The sequence below is a fragment of the Phalangium opilio genome, unplaced genomic scaffold (assembly GCF_054372755.1).
Source record: "Phalangium opilio isolate 3A_F unplaced genomic scaffold, DU_Popi_V2 ptg000056l_1, whole genome shotgun sequence".
In the NCBI taxonomy this organism is placed as follows: Eukaryota; Metazoa; Arthropoda; class Arachnida; order Opiliones; family Phalangiidae; genus Phalangium; species Phalangium opilio.
In genome coordinates this window covers 6,810,683-6,833,462 of record NW_028324175.1, presented here as the reverse complement: position 1 = coordinate 6,833,462, position 22,780 = coordinate 6,810,683, and the positions used below count along the sequence as shown (strand labels likewise).

Here is a 22,780-nt window from a genome sequence, read left to right as displayed (position 1 = left end):
TTTTAATCGTCATTAATTTAGCTTAGCTCTATTTAAAACGTTTTAAGAAATTTTATTCCTAGAACAATTTTAAACATAGCTATTGTTGAGGTTTGAATTCAAGCCTATGCCTCTTAACAATTTTTTATTTAGGGTATATTCATTATAAACATGAATCTATATAACTATGAATATACAGCTGCGTTACGCTGTCTAACCTCTCGATATGGTTTGGGCGGGGCTTAGCGAAAGGAGACATCAGTCACGTCTCTGCTAGTGTTAGGAGCGGGAGAAGGAAGGGGGAGCCCGAGGCAGACTTAGAAATAAGGATAATTTTTAAACTAGTCCTTGGGACCAGTGACCCCTTTAGTGTCCTAAACAATAAATTGGTCTCTGAAGTGGTCCCAGCCTTTGTTGTCCTATAGATTTGCAATTAATAAACTGGTCCCGAGGACCAGTAACCCCCACTTTTTGAATTAAAAAACTAGTCCAAGCAATTAATAAACTGGTTTTTGGACCAGTGGACGCGTGCTATTTCTAAGTCTGGTCCGGGGTTGTGTAAATTCGAAACGTCACTTCCTCTTGTCTCGTGATTGGCTATTAGAACTACGCAAAACGCGTCAAAGCTGGGAGGGTAACACCCAAACCAAATCGACATGATAAAAGGGGCATATGACAGAGCTGTATATTCATAGTTATATAGATTCATGCTATAAATGATAGAAGAGCCGCAATTGCGTGAACCTTTGGGAGAGTTGCCATTGGGAGGCTAGACGTTTCTCGTAACCCTAGCCGATCTCCGCGTACTTCTTATTCCTAACGATGATGATGGAGGAGAAGATAATATTGCTATCTGCGAGGTGCGAACACGTTAGCTCCGTTTTGCCAAATGCGTACGCGGTGACACAGACACGTCCAGTGTAATTCCTCTCCGTGACGTCACCGTCACTCGGAGAGGTTAAAAGCAGTTCAGATTAACAACCAATAGTAAACGAAATTATCACAACTTTATTTTTTTTACATTTGACTTGGAACTATTCAAGTTTACAATTTTTAATAAATTAAAATTTTTTAAAAATTAAAATTAACATTAACAGATAACCAAATAAGCGTGGTCTCTTATTAAACTTTTTCCAGAAACTAAAACTTTTTAATTTATTCTTTGCAAGTTAACGACATTAAAATTTCTTGGCATATGGCTTTGGCCAGGGGTGGGGGAACAGCATTTCCAATCTATAAAAGTATCCAAACAACATTAGAAATAATAATAATAATTAAAAGTTCAAATAAATGCAAATAGCAAATTACCAAAAGTATATAGATATAAAAACAAAAGTACACTTCATAAATAATTCCCCGCCTTTGGTTCTATACAGCATGTAATCTGAGAAGCAAACTACCCCAAGCTCAACCGCCTACAGGAACTAACCAATCAGGGAAGAGCTTTTCTGACGCGGTCATAGGTTTATAGAAAGCAGTACATGATGCTGGCCATCCAAACGTTATTTTTTGGTGCTTCTTTATGAGCTTATTCACGGCTTGTTCCCTGTGCCACGGTGGAGAAGGTAATCATACGCAGGGGGGGGCTTCAACACTATTCCGGCATAAAGGAGGCCGACGGCACGAGCAAGTTTCAATTAACGAAGTGTACTTTTTGTTTTTAAATCTATATACTTTTGAAATTACTAATCATACTCAAGCCATAAATCATGGCCGACTTTGAAATTTATCGTCTTTTTGGTAGTAGGAGGCTTGTCAGCTTCGCTAGTCACAACTTTCCCCCGAACAAATTTTTTAAGATGGCGGCGGATCGGAAAATCTTTCTTAGTACGCGCCTACTACGTATGAGTAACGTTCCTGAAAATTTTCAGCCTTCTAGGGCAAGCGGTTTTGGGCTGGGCGACGGGCGTTGATTATCAGTCAGTCAGGACTTTGATTTAGATATAGATAGATTTTTGAAAACTTTATGTAATACTTATCAAACAATTATAAAGCTTGGTTCCAATTTGACAACGATGGAATATAGTCAATTATTTCCGTAATATAAATTGACTAAAATATAAAAGAGTATCTCCAGGAATACAAATATTATTGAAAGATATCACTTTGCAATTATTTCAAGAACAAATTAAACCTTGAAATAAATGTTTGAACTATATTCATTTTAATCGATACTTTAGTCTTCTTATTGAAGCCCTCGGGATAGAGTTGTCTAGGCGGTACTAAAGTCAACATTAGAATATGTCGATGATAAGCCGAGCTGGCTCGAAAACCAGAATCGGTTCCGTGTAAACGGTCCAACACACCCAGAGCTCCAAAATTTTGATTGAACCTAATAATTTATTCATAAATTAAATATAAAGAGATCGTAACTTATTCAGTCATTTATTACTTCAAATGGTGAAAATCGTGGGTTTCTGGAGATGGGAAAAATGGCAAATGAAAACCACTGTGAGAGTTTAGAGTAATAAATTACATTCCAGTGAACCATGGCCATATAACCCCAATGTGAGAGCCCATAGTTAAAGGCCCCATATATCCTGGTAACATATTTGACATCAAATGCTCCACAGGATGACAATAAATCGCAGTTATTGATATCATATGGGTGAAGTCCATGAGTGGTGCTGTTTGTGGATATGTTTATACACAAGTGGATGGTGCAATAACCTAATAAAACAATAGATATTTATGGACTAAAATTGAAACATTTTTACTTAATTTCCACCAGCTAAAAGGAACTAACTACCCTAATCCTGGAGCGTTGACCAAACCAAACCCGAGGGGGTAGACGCTTTGGATCTCTGTGTACTCCTGAGTTCAAAAAAGTTCAGCTTTGACAGTGCATTGAGCTCAAAGCCTTCGGAACTCACAGTTCAGCTTTGACAGTGCATTGAGCTCAAAGCCTTCGGAACTCACAGTTCAGCTTTGACAGTGCATTGAGTTCAAAGCCTTCGGAACTCACAGTTCAGCTTTGACAGTGCATTGAGTTCAAAGCCTTCGGAACTCACAGTTCAGCTTTGACAGTACATTGAGTTCAAGACATATTGTACACCTGAGTTCTCAAGTGTCTACCCCCTCGACCAAACCTAACCAGACCTAAGCGAAAGGAAAAACCTAATCTAGCCTGGCCCAAGTTTTACCAAACACTATCGACTTTAATTCCTTTCAAAAATATGCCCGATAATGTAGGCGGAAAATGAAACAAGCTGTGATTTTCCGAACTTTTACCTCACCTATGACTGTAATAAAACCCCGTTTCTTGTACAAGAGTGAAGATCATAAACTCGAACAGCAATCTTTGGAATGTCGGTAACTGTCCACAACCGCAACCTCACAGTTTCAATAATAGGAACATAACTGCGCTGAAAGGTATTACCACTAGTTGGTTCAAGATCACTTGAGCGATTACTTTCCATAAACGGTTCGTTTTTATCTGAATTATTTTCAGAAATATAAATTCTGGCAATTAAGAACCCATATATGACATGAGAACGTTTAAAGATAGACGGGGGGGGGGGTTTCAGAGCCATATAACTGCACAGTGTAAATCCTAGGTTCTCATCAGTCTAGTTTTTAAATTCAAGAATTGGGGGTTACTGGTCCTCGGGACCAGTTTCTTAATTGCAAATCTGTAGGAGAACAAAGGCTGGGACCACTCCGTAGACAAGTTTATTATTTCGGACACTAGGGGGGTCACTGGTCCAAAGGACTAGTTTAAAAAATATCCTTATTTCCCAGACTGGGACTCATCATGCCTTAATTAATTGTTAAGGTTGATGACATACTGGATACTCTCTTGCATTTTGTACTTCAAGAGAAACTCGGGTTTTCCAGTCACATCGATTAGAGTGAAAAGGCCACCCAACACCCAATAGACTATAAATCCCATTAGGTTCAATCCTGTTAAGACAGATTATTTAATTAATAAGTATCAGGAATGCATACAGCTATAAGGAATCATTATGCAGCCATGAATATTCTCATTTACGTATGACGAAATTTTACCTCGCGAATAAGCTGTATTACACTTGGTCTTTCAAATTAAATATTTACGCGAATAACTTGAATTAAAAGTCAACTTACCCCAAACCGCCGCATTGAAATATTATCCCAAAAACATTGAAAATTCACGAAATTCATTGCAAAAGCCAAGGAACTATAGTTTCCAAATATTCTCCGGTAACTTCAGTTCCAGAATGAACTTTAAATTTGAAGACATTTTTCCATAATTTATTTTAAATATTCACTTTTTTAGCGTTAAAAATATGTACGCTGTTATTGTGCCAAGAAATTAATCAGAAGTTGTTTCCTACAAATATCTTTGCCATGTAGTTGAAACCGACTAGTGGTATAATTAAGGAAAATTGCAAAAACAATTTTTTTCGTAACCTTGACTTACTAATATTAAAATAACGAAATAATAATAATAATTAATGAAATTGGATTCAATTCGATTTTAATGGCTTTAAGCACAAACTTAGCTTTATAGAGGCGTTTTATCTCGAGACGTTTAAAATTCATTATTTATAAAATTCAATAATTAAAAAAAAAACGTAGAGATAATCTATAATTTATGCAAGTTACAAAGCTAAGCTGCAGCTCTTACAAGAAAAACCTGTTTTATCAAATCGCGTGTGTTGTTTTATTTGAAATTCTTTGTCCCCTATGCAGATATAGAGAAAGGACTAACCAAGATATTTCGAAAGTATGTTTTCAGGTCGCAAGTGAAAGTGTACCTGTATTTTCAAGGGCTTAAATAGAGCGTAAAAATTTGAATCAATTTTACTGAGGTTAGAATCGATGCTCAAAAAACGTTAATAAAAGTCGCCAAAACATTCATTCACGATGATTTTTAACCGACCTCAACTTATTTGAATTTTGAACTCTGCAGTAGAAAATCAAGTAATTTTTTTATCGATTCTTCTGCTAATTATAAGACCAGTCTGCATAGTCAAACATTCAGGAAATACTAATGAATGATTTTAAAATTCAAATTAGGTTCAGATTTTAAGGATAATTTTAAATAAGGACCTCCGACCAATCGCGTAACGCCCTGCCTTTTTATTAACAAAATTCTCGTGGAACGCTCCATGTCTCGCGCCACGATTGTCACGTCGCGCGCAAATTTTATCCAATCTCGTAATAAAATGCATTCGACACGGAACGTGCCACTATGCAGACTGGTCTTATAATTAGTAGAAAAACCGATAAAAATCACTTGATTTTCTACTTCACCCTCCCTTTACGAAAAACCTTCCTAATAGACCACTCCATTAATTTCAGTAGAGAAGGCTCAAACACCACAAGAGAGAGGTCGCCTTCTTCCCGCGTATAGTGAACTGAGGCTCCGTCGGGCGGTGCTGTGCGTCTTGCAGCGAGGAAATAACCTAAGATGGCCGCCACGCTCTTACTAAGGTGCGCGCGCAAATAAACGGTATCGGTGGAATTTTCATATTAAACAACAGTTGCGTATTTCAAAACTATAAACAAACCAAGGTTGTAAAACTAGTACTCTATTTTATTTATTTATCCAATTATACAGTGATACAGCTGTTAAATTATGTATTTAAATATTTATTTTTAATGTACACTTACAATAATTTAAAACTGAATGAGTTACATCACTATAGGTATAGCAGCATTTGCGATTTTAACTATGCTAAATAAAAGGGGAAATATTCTCCCACAATTTTAAAAGTTCTAGCAATATTCATAATACTATTTATTAATTAAAATAATACCGACAGGGTTTCAATACTGCGCTTAAAGCTGCTAAGTTATTCGTTACATTTTTATTTTGGTAAATATGCTTATTCAGTTTTCTTAGTGGGAATTGCTTTCTCTTTAATATTATCAGGGTAAAGTTGTTTCAAAGGAAGCGATCCAATACACCCATTACACCAAAATTTTGATTGAATCTAATTATGAACGAGTAAAGAAGAGGAATACGTCAGACGGGGACTTTTGGAACTATAATGAAAGTCCCTACGTCAACCACGGTGACTTTAGGGAAGGTCCCCCACTCCCACTTTGAACTTTATGCCCTTATTTGTCAAACAAGGGAGGAGACTGTCAGTGTAGTAACCGGCCACTCGCGCGTGCGCATTAGCTAGAATCGTGAGGGAGAGAGAGAGAGAGAGAGAGATAAAATTCCTACCTTCCCTTTTTTCCCCTTCCATTTATATTACTGCTTCTTTAACATTAGACTAACACTCCCTCTCGTCTCACTCCTCCAAGGTTAAACTTACTGTAAAATGACTCATACCTAGTTTTCAACCACCTAAAAGTATTTGGGGATGACTACAAAGCATGCTACCCTCCCGACTCCTGTACAACACGAATTTACTGTTTAAATGCTCCGGACCCTCCAATAATGGAAGCTTTTCTCACTATATAGCGAAAACTTTGCTTTTATGACTTAAGCTGCTCCAAATAACTTTGATACTAAAAAGGGAAACTACCCGAGTTGCCTACATAAGGGTAGATGCCAAAAGAGAGAAAGAAAGGGAATTTACTGAAGGGGTGATTGCAAAGCAATGATAAGAAAACCTTAGCGGGTCCCGCGACCCTCATCTTGGATAGGGCGAAAGTATATAATTTTTGATAAATTTTCATGAGTAAATATTTTCCAGTAAGACGTTCTAATGTGAGAATATATAGCGTAAGCGCGTGTCAACTTGTACCAACATTATTAACAGTTAGTTTTGGGCGTCGTTTTTAAAATTAACCCTTAGGAGCCGCACTTACCACGACTATCACCATTTGCATAATTTTATAAACTTATGCAATGATAGTCGTGGGCTTTTGGAGAAGGGAAAAATGGCATGTGAAATCCAGAGTGGGCATTGAGCGTCGAAAATGTGACCCAGGTGAACGACAGCCATGTAGTAGCGGCGTGAGAACCCATAACTAAAGGTCCAATCAGGAATACATAGATTTACTACTTCTATGTATTCCTGATCGCGATTAATATACCCTATTTAAAGATGAATAATAATCATTATCAGGAAGTCAATTATAACAATTTTATTATTAATTTTTCCATAAGAATTTGGTAACAAATAACATGAGGGTTTGCTAAAGATGAATTTGTGGGAGGAAGCTTTGAAACCCTTTGGGTGTTATGAAGTTTGTGTAATGAGCTTTCACGACAGTGTCATTAATAGTGTAGTGGTTGATAATTGGCATCTTACCTTATTTTCTTAGAAGCCAATGAATTATGTTGGTTGAATATTTTCCGTCTTATATACCACAATGTTAATAGTCTTTCAATGTCATGGGCTGCGTTCAGTAACCGACATCAAAAACATCGATGACTAAAAGATGACATCGATGTCTTACTGAACGGTTTTTCGCGTCTTTGGGCGTGACGTCATGATGCTCATCGGATGCCCATCAGAAAAATCAGCTGTGAGAGGAGGTTTTTTTTAATGAGCATTGGATTCATGACGTAAATTTCGTCATTTTGCGCCGCGACAAAAATAAATGGAGGGAACTACATCCCAATCACTGCAATTTTAAATAATAAGGAATTGACAAATATTATCCTTAAGGATAATAATACTAAAAAGCAATATATTATTTCGTTAAAATAAGGATTATGTCAGAATTTAACTGATAAATTGAAGTAATATATCTTTGTAAACAGTTCGGTATCATTATTTAAGCCTCTGCCATAACCTTATCATTATATCGTCGCCATTTTGAAAAGCATTGATTACACAAAATTGTGCCTTTCAACAACTGCAACGTCATCATGACGTGAAAAGAACACCGATTTCATTTTTCCAAACATCGATGTTTTTACTGATGAGTGTTACTGAACGCAGCCATAGCTATTGTTTAAAAAACACAATACTACACAAGCAATTTATTGTAATTTTTTTTTTAAGAGGTTTCAATGTAAATTGGGTCCCAGAAGGGTCCGCGACAAGGATGCGATTATTCAGGCTTCAGTATGTGAATAATCAGGGAAGGAAATGAGGTTTACATGGGAGGTGACGGAAGGGGTGTGGGGGTCAGGTCACCTCCGGCGGACACGGGGCAGTCGGCACCTATAGGGTAGGATCGCCGACATGTGTCTTATTCCCTCAAACTTTGCCGCCCAGAAGCTTGGCTTACAGGAGTGCGCCACACTCCCGGCTAATTTATTGTAATTACTTCAGGAGGCAAGGGTTATCAAATGTCAGAGCAGACGAAGCGTTAGACGACGGTTTATAAACTTCTAAAATAGCGCGTGATCCAGTGGGCTATGGCTATGACATAACACTCGTTGGTTTTTTTTCATTGAGTTGAGAAAATTACCACTAGAGTGGCCTTTGCCTATTGGGGTACGTGGGACACTTTTGAAAACATAGAACGGACGGACAGCTTCCAAGTTTCTCACGCGATGGTGTCTCCATCTCGAAGCCTAGATGAGAAATGTATAAATACATGTATTCTTGAAATCAGTCAAATTTCCCGCCTTTTCTTTTAGTTCCCTTGTTTGCACCGGGAAGGCGCCACGAGCGCGTGATATAGTTAATTGGGTCTTCCCGCCTTTTCTTTTAGTTCTTTTGTTTGCATCGGGATGGCGCCACGAGCGCGCGATATAGTTACTTGGGTCTTATATCCTAGGATGGAAGACTATTCTAGGGGTAATTTTCTCAACTCAATGGTTTTTTTTCGCCGGTCACGGACTCCGTGCCTGAACTGGTTCACCTGACCTATTTAGCCAATCACATTCAAGATATTTCCCGCCTATTCCGCGCCTAATATTTTCAAAATGTCAACTGTCACGATCAACCTTGGATAGTGTTGTCTATTCTCAAATGAAGTTAACATTTAGTTTAAATTAAATATTTAATTAATCTAGAATGTCGCGGAGAAAACCTTTAAAGGGAGATCCGCAGAAGGAATCTCGCGAGGCTTTAGCCCTAAAAATAGGACAGTGGGCTTTTGATGAACTTGAATATTCCGAAGAAGCAACTCGACCTGTTGTTGCGAGTGCGTGCAAGGTATTTCAAAATTTAAGTAAAGGCGTAAATGGGAAATTGTGGGAAAATGTAATAAACAACGTAAAACGAGTCAAAACAGATGGGCCAATTAACGCCTGTACTAGTAAAGCTTTAAAGAAACTGTCAGAATTGAATGAACATTCCAAGGCTCTTGATTTAGAGTTAATGCGAGAAATATCTAATGTTGAGGAGTTGCAAAAGACAGCAACTACCCTTCAATCTAAGATTGACAAAGATTTAAACCAAATAACCCACCTTCAACGCGTGACTGTAATGTTAGAGTCCAAATCCGAAGAAACCAAGTCTAAGGCCTTACATTTTACGCGAGTTAACAATCATCTTCGGGAGAGTTTTGAGTTATTGAAAAAACCTGACGAAATAGTCGATGAATCCTTTTCAATCGCAAGCACGTGTCAAAAAGTACAAAAACGGAAAATTTTAGCCACAAATTTAATGATGGAGATTGAAAAGAATGTTTATTCTCTTTGCTATGATCATTCTATTGGAAAGCTTAATACCGAAGAAGAATCCTTCAATAAAAGAATTCTCACGGCACAAATAATTGACTTAAAGAAAAACATCTCCTTGAAGACCATAATGAAATGCTTAAGCCATCGAGCCCAAGAAGCGACTAATGATGTAACCAAATTAAGAAATGCATTTTCCATCAGAGGACAAATGAGTGATCTGGGTGAAAGGGCAGCTTCAATGGGGGATGGGAAAGGCGATTTAATTCACGAAATTGAGGACAAGTGTATGCAACACCACTTTCATACTTTGCGTTGTAAACACGCAGCAATTGATTCTTAATACAGAATGATTCGTAATCAGATTGAAACCTTACTTTTGAGGAGGAAAAAGCTTGAAGAAAAAATGGCCGCCTTAATCTCAGATAGTTCCAAACGTCAGATGATCTCTGATTTATTAAAATCCGAAATAGGCTTAAAAAACGCGGAGACAAAGTTAAGCGCAATTCGCAAAGAAATAAATCTCATTGAAACTTCAGAATTTAACCCAAGTTTGAATGAAAAATTGGAAATTATTGAGGAAACTGAACGATTGATTCGACAAAAGCATATTTCAATATTGTCCGCGTTGTCTACGAATGAAAGCTGAAATAGTTCTACGCTTCCGAAATCGAAAAGATGCGAGATTAATGTTTACACAAATGAATCTTTGCAATAACTTAACATCTATCGAAATATGGAAGGAGAAAATGGCACTAGGATTTCACATGTTCCGTGAACTGGATATCGAAAATTTATCCCGTCTAAAAATTAAAGATAAAGTTGTCCCTTACACAAAGACGAACCTCTCTTTAATTGAACGAAATCCGTTTTTGTCCCAAATTAAAGACATATTTAATGTTTCTCGAGTTCAAAGCTTTGACTACCTTATGAAACGCGCCATTAATGAAAAACAGATGTACGCAATCAATGGAGACATTTGTCCGCAACAAGTGCAACTAATTAATGAAATGAAGAATTTTCAAGCAAAGCAACGACAATTTGTAGAAGACTATCAGAAACGTTTGAAAGACTTGAACCGTGAAATGGCTCAATGTGTACCAGTTATTAAAGAATTCTTAAATGAAATACCCCTTATTGAACAGAGATGTAAAGAGACTGCGGAGCAAATTAACACATGGTGGACTCTACCCGCCTTTAATGTTAAATTTTAACAAAATAATTAACGCTTCTTAACCATTGTGATTTATCAAATAACATTTTTGTTACATTTACACTTCGTGTCCTAACAAACCCGTAGCAGAACCAACTATTTTGTCTTTTTCAATTAACCCCAATGCAAAAGCAGCGACCAAGGCTGCACTTTGTTCCGCAAATTTCTTGTTCTTTTCACTATGAAAAACAAAGATGTTAAATTGTTTATATAATATTAAGTAACCATGCACTTACTAAAATGAACTGGAGTATTTTTGGCCTCCAACTATAACCGCATAGATGAAAACATTTTCTCCATTGGCCACTTAATTATCTTTGTAATTAACTTAATAATAAAAATTATATCTACAGTCTTATAAAAAGGCTGCTTTTTGTTATTTTGTCGCGTCCAATTTAACAAAATTGTTTTAGGTAATTCTTCCATTGGAAACATTGATCTTTTAACGCAAAAAATATAGTCAGTCAATTCAAATGCAATTAAAAACGGATTAAAATTATTTTACTTGATATATCTGGCTTTCATAATCCACGTTTCACCGTCTTCAGTTTTCATTTTCTTTAATGAGACTTCTGGTGGTTCATCTTCATTACCATTTCCATCTATACTTTCTTTACGTTTCCTATTATTTTGAAAGCTGTGAGCTTTAAGCTTTAAGTTCTTTTGGTATTCTTCGTAATAGTCTAACACGCCCCATAGTTCGCTAAAATTGTTGTAAAGTTTAAAAAAACAAATAACAAATCAAATTTTAAATTATAAATACCATATTTCCTCCATTCTTTGAGAGGCCAAGAGCTTTTTTCCACGTTCAGACTCTTGTAGTGAACCCAACATTTGTTGAATGCAATATTTTGTATTGTGAAAATGGTTATCATAATCTACAGCCTAGAAAGTAACACGCCTTTCAATAAATTATAATTTAATTATTTTAATTAATTAAATGTAATACCAATTTTAAATAAGCAACAATTATTTCATCCAATGGTATTTTCCCTTCTGGTCTCAAAATGGAACAATTTTTTTCAATTTGTCTGGCAAGCATCACGGAAGAAGCTCCACATCTCTTTAAACTCTTTAATATCATTGTAACAATAAATTTCACCGGAACCACCACTAATTTTATTTAAACAAAAGGGGTTAAAAGTTTGCATTAAAAATTTAAAATTGAATTTTTTTTTCTATACTTTGCTATCACCGGGATTTTTAACATTTGGGCTATTTGTTTAATTTCTTCATTTCTGTTCTTGTCTCTCTTCTTTTCTTCGCCCATGAATGGCTATAGCGGAAACAGCCGCGCTTTCAATGACCTTGGCTAGTTTCATAGTTACTTCTAACTAAAAATGATCATTATATAAGTAAAATTGACTTCAGTATCTATTTAAATTTAACATACACAAGGAAGCAACCGAATTTTGCAAGTTATTGGCATCTTGGTATTTTTAACAAGAGTGGTCAAAATCTTTTCTACTTTTTCAGGATTTTTTAGCAAAGCAGCTCCCATACCACCCTAAAATTTTCAAGTGTTGTTATTTAATGTTATTTGTTTTTTTTAATTAATTTTTTACTTTGATTGAGAATTCTTTAGGACATCCCATATTTATATCTATTCAAGCCACATCATTCTGCCTGTTAAAATGTTATTTTTTTTATTTATTAGTTTATACAAGTGATGAAAATATATACTTACACTTTTAACGCTACTTGTTTATATTATTACGAATGCTTAGTAAAAGTTTAGAGAGATTATTGTAAAAATTATAAGGTTTAATACGTTAACATTTGTAAATTTAATTGCTTCTTTTCATTATCACATGTTCGGAAGACTATGTTTTGATCATCATCAACATAGTCAACAGTACCCAAAACATCTAGAGCAATCGTTTCATAATTAAATTTTTTAAGTGGGGTATTTTTAATACATATTAATTGAACAAGTAATTTACTATTTTTAATTCTTCGGCATTTTAATAATCGGTAATCAATCAGTTCCTGCAGGAATACATAGATTTAGTACTTGGAATCTTTAAGAGGCCATAGACCCCACACAAATATCTGATTGACTGTGAGGGGAAGCCATAGTTAGACCCGTATATATATCTATGGTCGAGACCTAACCGTTAAGAGACCCAAGTGAAACTAAAATTATCAGGCATAAAGGATAGTGATCATCTGCGTCATTGTAAGGGAAACGAGGTGTTATGTTGTTAATGTTATTAAGTTCGTTAACCCTGTTTAAAATCACAAATTATGGGAAAATCAACCACTAATATTTGGCGGTACTTTAATAAATCTACTAAAGATGGCAAAATAACTGGAGAATGTTTTAAATCTTTAAAAGTTAGATAAATTGACTCAAAGCTCACATAATTGCTAGTTTTATATTTTTCCGAAAAGCGGAAAATTTTCCGCGTTTTATTTTTCCGGAAAATTTACAACCCTAGTTTCAACACGAAAGTAGCTTCCCCACCAATTGGTTTTCTTTTTAGAATTACAAGACGCACTAGCGTCGTAAGATTTTTATTACCGACTAAATGTTATAAAGAATGGGTAGATTTTACTTAGGACTAATATTTTTGTAGCACCCTAGGAGTGATGGCACTTGGCGTTGCCCGTCAGCACATTTTTTTATTACTTTTCACGCGGAAATTATTCCATAAAGGGTTTTTTTGGCCGCCATTTAAAGAGATGGCAACAAATGGACCCCAAAAGACCATTCAGCCCGTCTATAGGTCAAAGGAAACCAATGTACTAAATATTTGCGGAATCGGTTGAAACGCGCGGACTTTGTTGCATAGAGAATATTTTTTACATTTCTGGGCGCCATTTACTAAGATGGCGGCGGATTGGAAAAATCTTACTTAGTACGCGCTTATGAGTAACGTTCCTGCAAATTTTCAGCCTTCTAGGGCAAGCGGTTTGGGCTGGGCGTTGATTATCAGTCAGTCAGTCAGTCAGGACTTTGATTTATATAGATATAGATTTTATACTTCGAGGGAATTATTTTAAGTCGGTTTCATCAGAAGGGGATAATAGAAGAAGGATGACACTCTGTATCCTCTTTCCAAAAGAATTAAAAGGGGGCGCTTCGGTTTGTCCAATATGGCGCGATCTTAAGGAAACAGAGCAGACGACTTGGTAGACTATTAGGCGCAAATCTCAGGGAGTGAAAGTAAAGTCATACATTAACTAATTTATTATTAAGTAAACACTCTTTTACTTGTGTTTTAAATTACAAAAATGGTTACATATTGCTGTGTTTACGGGTGTAAAAACAATGGCACCATGAAAGGTATGCGGTTTCATCCTTTTTCTACAAAACTACCGAAATTAGCCAAGACTTGGGAAGTTACCTTAAAAATGGGAAAGAAACCTAGTAATACCACGGAGCTTCTATTTACAGGGAGAGGAAACTCGGACTTTCCCCACTAGCCCTTAGCGTACCTCGGTTCTGCGCAACGCTTTCGCTCCTCGCGCGCACCCCGAGCCCATGTAAACAAAGTCTGACGTCATTTTCTTGGTGGAACTTCAATTCCTTGCCATTAAATGATGATTTGTACCGTGAATCGCTTCTGTAGCTACGGTATACACATTTCTCCTCATTCCCTCTAGTGCAAACTATTAGCCTGGAATCGCAGTCCATTCAAAATTTAAAAATTAAACCTTTAAAACACCAAGGCTTATGCCTTTCAACGAACTAGCGAAGGCGGCCATCTTCGTTGTTTACATAAGCTCCCTTTTTTGCCAGCGAAAACCGAGGGGGGGTTAAATTATGTGCCCCTTTTTATGGACAAATAGTGTCTACGTTTCCTAAGAGCGTTTACAGTACTAGAGGGGGATGAAGTTTCCTCTCCCTGTAAATAGAAGCTCCGTGGTAATACCATGGTTGTTTGCTCTTCTCACTTTAAAAAAGACGATTATAAAACAATTCCGCAAGAACATAGAGGTAAGACACTTGCTGGAGTAATAAAATTTGTAGTAGTTTTAATTCTACAATTCTTTAACAGATCAGTTCAAATACCCACCGCGCCTAAGACCTTTGACAATTCCATCCCAGAATCTGCCTATTCGTAAACATGACAGAACTCGTTGAAAAATAAAAACGGGGGAATGAGTTCAGATGATGGTGAGAATTTGAAAAATCATTTGTTTGCGGATCATGATCATCAAGTACAGCAAATTGGTGTTAATAACCAACCCGATGACGTAACTGAAAGTGAAGAAAATGGAAACAGTACTCGACTACGAGACACACCTGAAATTTGTGACACTGATAACAGTTCCTTAGAAAAAGGAATTATGGTGAACATATTAGAAGAACATAAATGTAAAGTGTCAGCTAGTTGCGGAATTTTGAAACAACAAACTGTAGTAGCTTTGACTGGAATTCAGTCAATGGAACTTTTTAATGAAATAGTTGAAATTGTTAGTGAAGAATATCCTAGTAAAAGTCCACTACCTGTAGCTGACGGAATTTTACTTACACTAATGAAACTTAAACTTGGTATTTCATATTCCGATCTCGGAGCTCTTTTTGGTCTAAGCCAGCAGATAACTTCTAGTTATTTCAAACCATAGATATAGTAAAACTATAAAGGGTCTAGATCCACTTCGCTGGCTTAGGCTTAACGAAAAAACGCGGAAGGGGCAACGAGCAGACAGCCGCTATTTTCTGGGGGTAGCAGTTTAAAACGCCATCTATCGGTAACTTTCGAAACTAAATTAAAGGATGAGCTTAGAGTAGTGGCACTCTATGTTAACCCCCTATAGGGCATAATAAGTCAAACCCTCGGAGATGCCATTACTCCATTTTATACGAGCTAAGAGCGGAAAAACGTATTTTATAAATTTTACACCTGTAAAATCTTTTAAAAAACACTTGGAACTTGTATTTCTACTTACTTTCGAGGAAATACCACCGTTTTCTGAAGGTAAGAGTCTTTTTATACATTTATTAGTAATAAAAACATTTAAGGCGAGCTAAGCCTTGGTCATGGCCATAATGTAGATTTGCACATAGAATATTCTGCCCTGTTTTACAAGACCAAGGCTTAGCTCGCCTTAAATGTTTTTATTACTAATAAATGTATAAAAAAAGACTCTTACCTTCAGAAAACGGTGGTATTTCCTCGAAAGTAAGTAGAAATACAAGTTCCAAGTGTTTTTTAAAAGATTTTACAGGTGTAAAATTTATAAAATACGTTTTTCCGCTCTTAGCTCGTATAAAATGGAGTAATGGCATCTCCGAGGGTTTGACTTATTATGCCCTATAGGGGGTTAACATAGAGTGCCACTACTCTAAGCTCATCCTTTAATTTAGTTTCGAAAGTTACCGATAGATGGCGTTTTATACGGCTACCCCCAGAATATAGCGGCTGTCTGCTCGTTGCCCCTTCCGCGTCGACCTCCCATTGAATTGTGTATCTACCCTTTTAATATATCTATGTTTCAAACAAACATTATGCAAGTTAGCGACTGTCTTGGAGTCATCAGTTACGTGGCTAGAGAAAGAAGAAATTGTGGAAGCTATGCCGCATTGCTTTAAAGAATACACTGATACAAGAGTGGTATTAGATTGCACCGAGGTATCTGTTGAAAAACCCAAGTGTTTAAAATGCAAGATCAAGACTTATTCTCACTACAAAGGGACCAATACTGTAAAAGTACGCGTTTGTGTAGCTCCATCCGGTGTGATCACCATGGTGAGCAGAGCATATGGGGGAAAGTCAACAGATAAACAAATCACTGAAGAATGCGGGGTCCTAGAACGATGCATACCATACGCAGACGCCATAATGGTAGACAAGGGGTTCGCTATTGAAGATCTTTGTAACGAGAGGGCTCAAACTAATTAGGCCACCTTTTCTAAAACGTAAAGCTAAAGGTCAAAAAAATAAAAAAAAGGGAACAATTCCCTAGAGAAGATGCTTTGCTTACGTCAAAAATTGCGTGTGCTAGGGTACATGTTGAGCGCACAATCCAGAGACTAAAAACGTTTAACATTTTCCACAAAAGACTACCGTGGGATTTATTACCATATATCAATAAGATGTTCGTTGTAACCAGCGCTGTAGTAAATTTGTCAACAGCTATTTTGGCTGACAATAAATTTTAATATCACCACTATTTAAATATCACAACTCTTTTATTATCACAATTATTTTAACATTTCAATTCCATGTATTTCTATAAAAAATATTTGAAATAAACTGATTGCAATTTAACTAAGAGCTTAGGAACAAATTCTTTGTCAATAGGAACTTCAATAATTAAACAATCGTCACTTTGTTTTGAATACAGGACTAGGTGACCTACTGAGAGGCCTAATATTGCTAGATTTAGTTGAATTTGTCCATAATACTTGCGCTTAGGTTTTAATTTCAAGGTTTCTTCCTTATGGTTTAAAAAATTCAACCCTTTGATCATTTCGTTCAGAGGCTTGGTAGCACCAATTACAGGGCATTTAACTTCAATTAAAATTGAATTATTTAAACCATCTGGAGAGCAAGCTAGATAAGGATGATCAGGATGAATGACTAATCCAATTCTTGTCACTTTTACACCAAATTTTGCCTCATATTTTGCAATTGCTATGGGTTCGTTAAGGATTCCATATTGGGTATTTTCATTTCCACAAAATCTGGATTCAATAATTTTTTGAATCTTCAAGGACGGATCTTTCTGATAGGTGTAAAGCTCGTAGCATCTGCTTGCTGTTATTCTCTTCAATCTGTTACACGTCCATACGTGATCGTTCTGGCTTATGGATTTGATTGCAATATCTAGAGCCATGGCATTTGTGACTACAATGTTTTCTTCATAATAGAGTCTTTCACTTCGGGTTAGATTATCAATAAAGCTTTCAATATTCTCGTTTAAGACAGACATATTTTCGCTGTCTAACATAATATTAAAACAGATTTTGATATCACCAAAAGCGTCATCAGTAGAATTCATGGTGGTAGCGATAATTGAGTTGTTATCTTTTAAGGGAGATTAAAGGAATCGCTATCCCAATTTTTGGAGCAGGTAAAATATGTTTCATTCTTTGATACCAGAAGAAGCCTCAATAATATACTCCTTTGCTTTTCTTTATCAAATGATGAAACATCATATTTCGCTCGTCCAACACAACAAAGTTCTTCGGTGGTTGTGCCTTTGCGCATTTCAACTGCCTTTTTCTTAAGTTTCCCCCATTTCTGAGTAATATCTGCGCGTGTTTTCTCCTCTTTCGATAATGTCTCAGATCGGTTCACGAGCAAAAGCACAGCTATACAGTGTTTGCAAAATCCCCCACAACCACGCACTTGGACATGAACAAAGAACAGTAAACTCTGAAAAATGCTTGTTCAACTCCAGAATTGCGTGATGTGGCTCTCCAGAAAAAGCTGATGACTGTAATACAAGGGCTTCTATTTTGTGGCCTTTAAGCTTTTCAGATTCTCCAGTCACGCTGCATGAAATGACGTGATTACTCCTTAATTTTTCCTCTCCTTGTTGCAGACAATTAACTCTAGTTCCAATATAGTCTAATATATTCGTTAATGGCAGTCTGACATCAAGTTCTACTACAAAAAATAAAAGTACCATTTCCATTAAATAGTTTCAAGGGCCAAGGCTTATTGCTTACCATCTTCAGTATAGAAAGTTGCGTTATTTATTTCGTTGGCCATTAACTTGCTTTACACCGGAAAGTTTACAAATTATTATCAGGTAAAAAATAAATTTTAGGATAGATTTTACTCACGTCAGACGTCACATCTCATACTACTACAGCCCGAAGAGTACGCAACAGATATTTCTTGTTTCCTTTAGATCGTAGTTCTACTTTTTCGCCGCTAGGGGAGCTATAGTATCTTTTGGTTGCGAATGCTGTAGTTATGTAAAGTCATTCTTCCCGGGCGAGGGAGCCCTTCTCGTTTGCTCTCCCGCTCATCAAACTTCAGATGGGCCTCTATAGCACCGTGCTATGGTGAAGTCCATAATTGTTTGGTAATAAATCCCCAACACAAACCTTGATTGTCTTGACGTGGGACATAAATAGTTAAACGCTAATAGAGTAATGATGAGGGAACTATTTATCGCGTATTTGATTCGGTTTAGTTTACTTGCTCCAAATAATCCGATGTTGGGAAGAATGACGTTACTCTTACCACGATTTGTGGTGGTACACTTCTCTCGAAGTATTATATACTTCTGATTTCATACACAACCAGGGTTCGGTTCAGACGAAATTTTTATAATGAAAATCCCTGACTTTTCCCTGGCCATATTAAGGACGCGTTTACCAAAGCCTACTTCATGGTCACACCTGCAGCCCATATTTATCATTGCTCAAAGCATTGTTAAATTTCCCAAACAAAATCCCTGACGCCTCCAGCTTATCCCTGACCATTTAAAGGGGATTACCAAAGCCCACTTCATGGTCACTGCTGTTTAATTTCCCAAACGAAGTCCCTGACATTCTGTCCCATCAATGGCTTTAGAAAATCCCTGACTTAACCCCGATTTTCCCCCATTCTACAGAAAAAAAGCGTTCACTCACCTCGCAAATCATGCACCGCTTTTTGCGCCAATCAACCTTGGTCGACTGAGATGGATCTTGAGAAATCTGTTCGGCAAAGAGGGTTTCGAATACGTGTCGAACAAGAGGAGTCGTCGTTGCCAGAGTATTGGAAGCTGGCTTCTTCGTGGGAACTTTGGGTCGCTTATTCTTACTATAACGCAAAGGGACAAATAAAATTCAAAACTAAATTCTCATGTAATAATAACAATAAAAAATTTAGACCATATCCTCCTCTACGCTATTAAGTAATCAGGGTTCATACTTCAACTTTTGGAAAACAAATTTCCCTGAGATTTCCAGGTTTTCCCGTATATGGAGTATCCTATAAAGCAAGTGTTAACGAAGGAGGGGAGGCTATAACACAATCAAAGGACATCCCCGTATCTTTAGTACAACCAGAGTTATGAGCCTCCATAGTATAGTTTAATGTTAATCCTATGGAGGGTACGTTCATGAACATTTTGTTTAATTACTCGGCCCCTTTTTACTCGAATCTCAAGTTTTTAGTATGGTTGGATGGGGGGCAAACAGGACTATCACATACTCAAAGGGCATCCCCGTATCTCTGGAACAACCAGAGTTACGGGCCTCCATAGTATAGTGTAATGTTAATCCTATGGAGGGGATGTTTATGAACATTTTGCTTAAATACTCGGCCCCTGTTTGACGCAAATTTCCCTGAATTTTTCTAAAATTCTTAATTTCCCCGAGGTTTTTGTCAACTATTTATTTCCCTGATTTTTCTAGGTTTTCCCTGTTTTCCAGGCTTGTATGAACCCTGGTAATGTATTAATTCTGATAAGTTTCAATAATAATGTAATAGCTTCTCTTCTGATCTTAAATCACCGTAATCGAATAAAAAAAAAGAGAAGAACATGGGTACGAGAAGTGTTTCAGGACCGACCTGTAGATGGTGACTTCCACAATTTAATACTGAAAATGAGAATTTGCTATGAATATCATAATGACAATATGTACAGAGAAGTGTTTCGAGTCACACCCAGCCAATTTGATTATTTATTGAGTCTCGTTAAAGATAATTTAACTAAACAAGACACCCATTACCGAAAAGCCATATCTGCTAAAGAAAGACTTTACATCACATTGAGGTAATATTTGTATTATGATTAATTATTTGAATTGGTTGTAAATTTACTAGCTTTTCTATAGGTATTTGACAACTAGAGATAGCTATCGAACTTTGTCATTAGCGTATCGAATTGGTAAATCAACCGTTGCTAAAATTGTACCAAAGACTTGTAACGTCATATGGAATGCAGTTCAGCCAATATAGTACAGGGAAATTAGGATTTGACGTAGAACAAATTAGTAACAAGCTAATTCCAACGGTATTTGGAAGTACTAGCGGTGCTTATTAAGAGAAAAAAATTCCCCGGATTTCCGGTTGGTGGAAGACCACCAAAAATGGCCGCCATCTTGGAAAATTTGGTTTTTTGCGATTTACGGCCGAACGGTAGGTCAAACATAAAAACATTCAATTTATGAAAGAAAGTTCTTCCAATTATCTATCTATTGGTTTTTGAATCAACTCTTTGCGACTTACCGTTCAAAAGTTAAGATTATTTTCTTGAGATACAAATTCGATTTTGATCACTTTGTATATAAAATCTACCATATATTTATGTGACAGAAGCTTTTTTCCTAATAAAAGTTAGGCCTAAGTAATTTTGAAGGTTTATAATCTTTGTGCACGTGCATATATACAAATGTTTTGCATGGTGTAGGGGGCACGAAATTGCTTTAAAGCCATGTTCACACTTGCACAGGGTAAAGCGGCTCGAAGTGATTCAAACCGCTTTCAAATAATAATAGCTTTATTGCTGGATATTCCAAAATCGTATTGTGCCGTTCACATGTCACTTTGAAAGCGTTTTGAAGTGCTTCGAATCGGTTTCTTGTGTAAGTGTGAACATGGCTTTAGAAGAGTAGCTAGCTTTTTTTGCGATTTACGGCCGAACGGTAGGTCCAATATAAAAACGCTCAGTTTATGAAAGAAAGTTCTTCCAATTATCTATCTATTGGTGTTTGAATCAAGTCTTTGCGACTTACCGTTCAAAAGTTCTATCCATTAATAATATCCGATGTGTTGAGAATTTTGTATTTTGCGGCTGGAAATACGAAATGTTTTCCTAATTTCAAATAAAATAAGAGTGGTCATTTAAAACTTATGAATCATCAAAAATATCGCTTATATCATCCTCTGATAATGTATCTTTGTGATTATTCAAGCAAGAAATGTCATGACATTCACCGCACATAGCAGAGCATTTCATTCCATATTTGCGACATGTGCATGCCGCGCCGCAGTTCGTTGCCTTACATCCACAAAAGATAAGTTTCAAAATATGTTCGGGAGCTGGTGGAACCTTGCAAAAAACTGGTTCCAATTTGGATTTTTGCATCTCAAAACCCCATTCCTCTGGGTTTAACTTGTTTCCCAACCAATCTTGAGTTTGCAAGTACGATCTTAATATATGCTGTTGAGCAGCTGCTAATGTTGGTGGTAGAGTTGCAAGTTCAAAACCGCTTTTCAAGATTTGTTTTGCCACCATTTTGTTATACAGCAAATATCTATGTTTGTTCAAGGTTTTGGTACTTCTTCCTGCTTTGTAAAGTTTAAGGAAAATTTCTTCTACAGTTGTGTAGAGGTCTTGCTTACTAACGTTTTCAACATTGAACACGCGGCGTTTTTCCACCAACTCGGGGTGATCCTTGAAGAGCTTTAGCACCGCGAGTTTTCCTTTTTTATAAATGGAAGAAGTCGTATCACAACCAGAAAAGGCATGAATGAACGGCAAGATATCAGCTAGTCTTCCTAGTTGGATTTTCATTTTGTAAATATCTGTTACTTTATCGGCCTTAGATGTCTTTCCAGGTCTCAACATAAAAATGTTTTTATCTGATGTATGGCATATGAGAAGTACCATTACATCAGTATCATCTTGAAATGCTCTCCTTACGAGTGTAATTTTTGCGACATTTCTCGTGTAAAATAAGAGAGTTCACTTCATCCGAGAAATTTAAAAATTTCTCGTCACGACGTTCAATACTCGCTTTAATGATGGTTTGAATGCCTTTTTTTTTAACAGTCACAGTTTTTCCGCTTGAAAGGAGCCCGTCACAAATACAGCATGATGTCGTGTCCATTTTTACGCTTGTAATGTTATGTCTTTTTCCCGTTCGGTGTAGAGAAAGTATAATTTTTCCCGTAATCTCTGCCCTTAACACTCTTATATTCCTTCTACTCGCGATTATTTTTATTAAAATTCCTTTCTCGAGTTTTGAGCTTTGCCCTGTTAAAGTTTGTTTTGGTTTTGGTTCCATTTTCAAAACTCTTGTAAATATAGCCAAAAGGCATCTAAAACCCACGCGGGCCAAGGCTGACTCCGATTTCGCAGGTCGTAAAAGCTAGCTACTCTTCTAAAGCCATGTTCACACTTACACAAAAAACCGATTCGAAGCACTTCAAACGCTTTCAATGTGACATGTGAACGGCACAATACGATTTTGGAATATCCAGCAATAAAGCTATTATTAT

The 22,780-nt window shown here is 36.6% G+C and overlaps 3 protein-coding genes, 1 long non-coding RNA gene and 1 pseudogene across 6 annotated transcripts in view; 1 reads left to right on the top strand and 4 right to left on the bottom strand.

The window, feature by feature from the left end:
• Positions 1–967: 967 nt before the first annotated feature.
• On the bottom strand, positions 968–2,448 carry LOC149668316 (fatty acid hydroxylase domain-containing protein 2-like; the record flags this gene model as incomplete). Its single annotated transcript, XM_089841271.1, has 2 exons — positions 968–2,311; positions 2,372–2,448. Coding segments are annotated over 2 exons (297 nt in total), but the record flags the coding sequence as incomplete, so codon positions are not given.
• Positions 2,449–2,494: 46 nt separating this feature from the next.
• LOC149668313 (uncharacterized) lies at positions 2,495–22,741 on the bottom strand. Of its 2 annotated transcripts, none has more exons than XR_016368041.1 (2): positions 3,216–3,886; positions 2,495–2,649 (listed from the first exon to the last, which is right to left on the bottom strand). XR_016368041.1 is itself a non-coding variant. In XM_089841201.1 (2 exons), the coding sequence occupies exon 1, from the start codon at positions 22,167–22,169 to the stop codon at positions 21,408–21,410; it is 762 nt and encodes a 253-aa protein (XP_089697327.1). In that variant the 5' UTR covers positions 22,170–22,741; the 3' UTR covers positions 2,495–2,649; positions 20,786–21,407. The 2 variants fall into 2 exon arrangements, 1 of the variants encoding a protein (XP_089697327.1); XM_089841201.1 differs by lacking the exon at positions 3,216–3,886 and adding an exon at positions 20,786–22,741.
• LOC149668305 (DNA (cytosine-5)-methyltransferase 1.S-like) overlaps positions 5,480–22,780 on the bottom strand; it is a 168,715-nt gene continuing 151,414 nt past the window's right edge. Inside the window, exon 8 of the mRNA XM_089841213.1 lies at positions 5,480–5,900. The gene's annotated coding sequence lies outside the window, so the exon portion shown is untranslated. The remainder of the gene's footprint in view (positions 5,901–22,780) is intronic.
• Positions 10,596–12,265, bottom strand: LOC149668315 (tRNA-dihydrouridine(20) synthase [NAD(P)+]-like; annotated as a pseudogene). Its single transcript, XR_016368101.1, has 9 exons — positions 12,224–12,265; positions 12,052–12,165; positions 11,843–11,992; positions 11,608–11,771; positions 11,422–11,543; positions 11,164–11,361; positions 11,010–11,097; positions 10,895–10,964; positions 10,596–10,837 (listed from the first exon to the last, which is right to left on the bottom strand). The product of XR_016368101.1 is annotated as a tRNA-dihydrouridine(20) synthase [NAD(P)+]-like (transcript).
• On the top strand, positions 15,229–16,490 carry LOC149668314 (uncharacterized). Its single transcript, XR_016368042.1, has 2 exons — positions 15,229–16,357; positions 16,422–16,490. It is a non-coding gene; the product is annotated as an uncharacterized LOC149668314 (long non-coding RNA).

Excerpts from the sequence above, each read along its gene's own strand:
- LOC149668313 (XM_089841201.1), bottom strand. The coding sequence starts at position 22,169 with ATGGTACTTCTCATATGCCATACATCAGATAAAAACATTTTTATGTTG.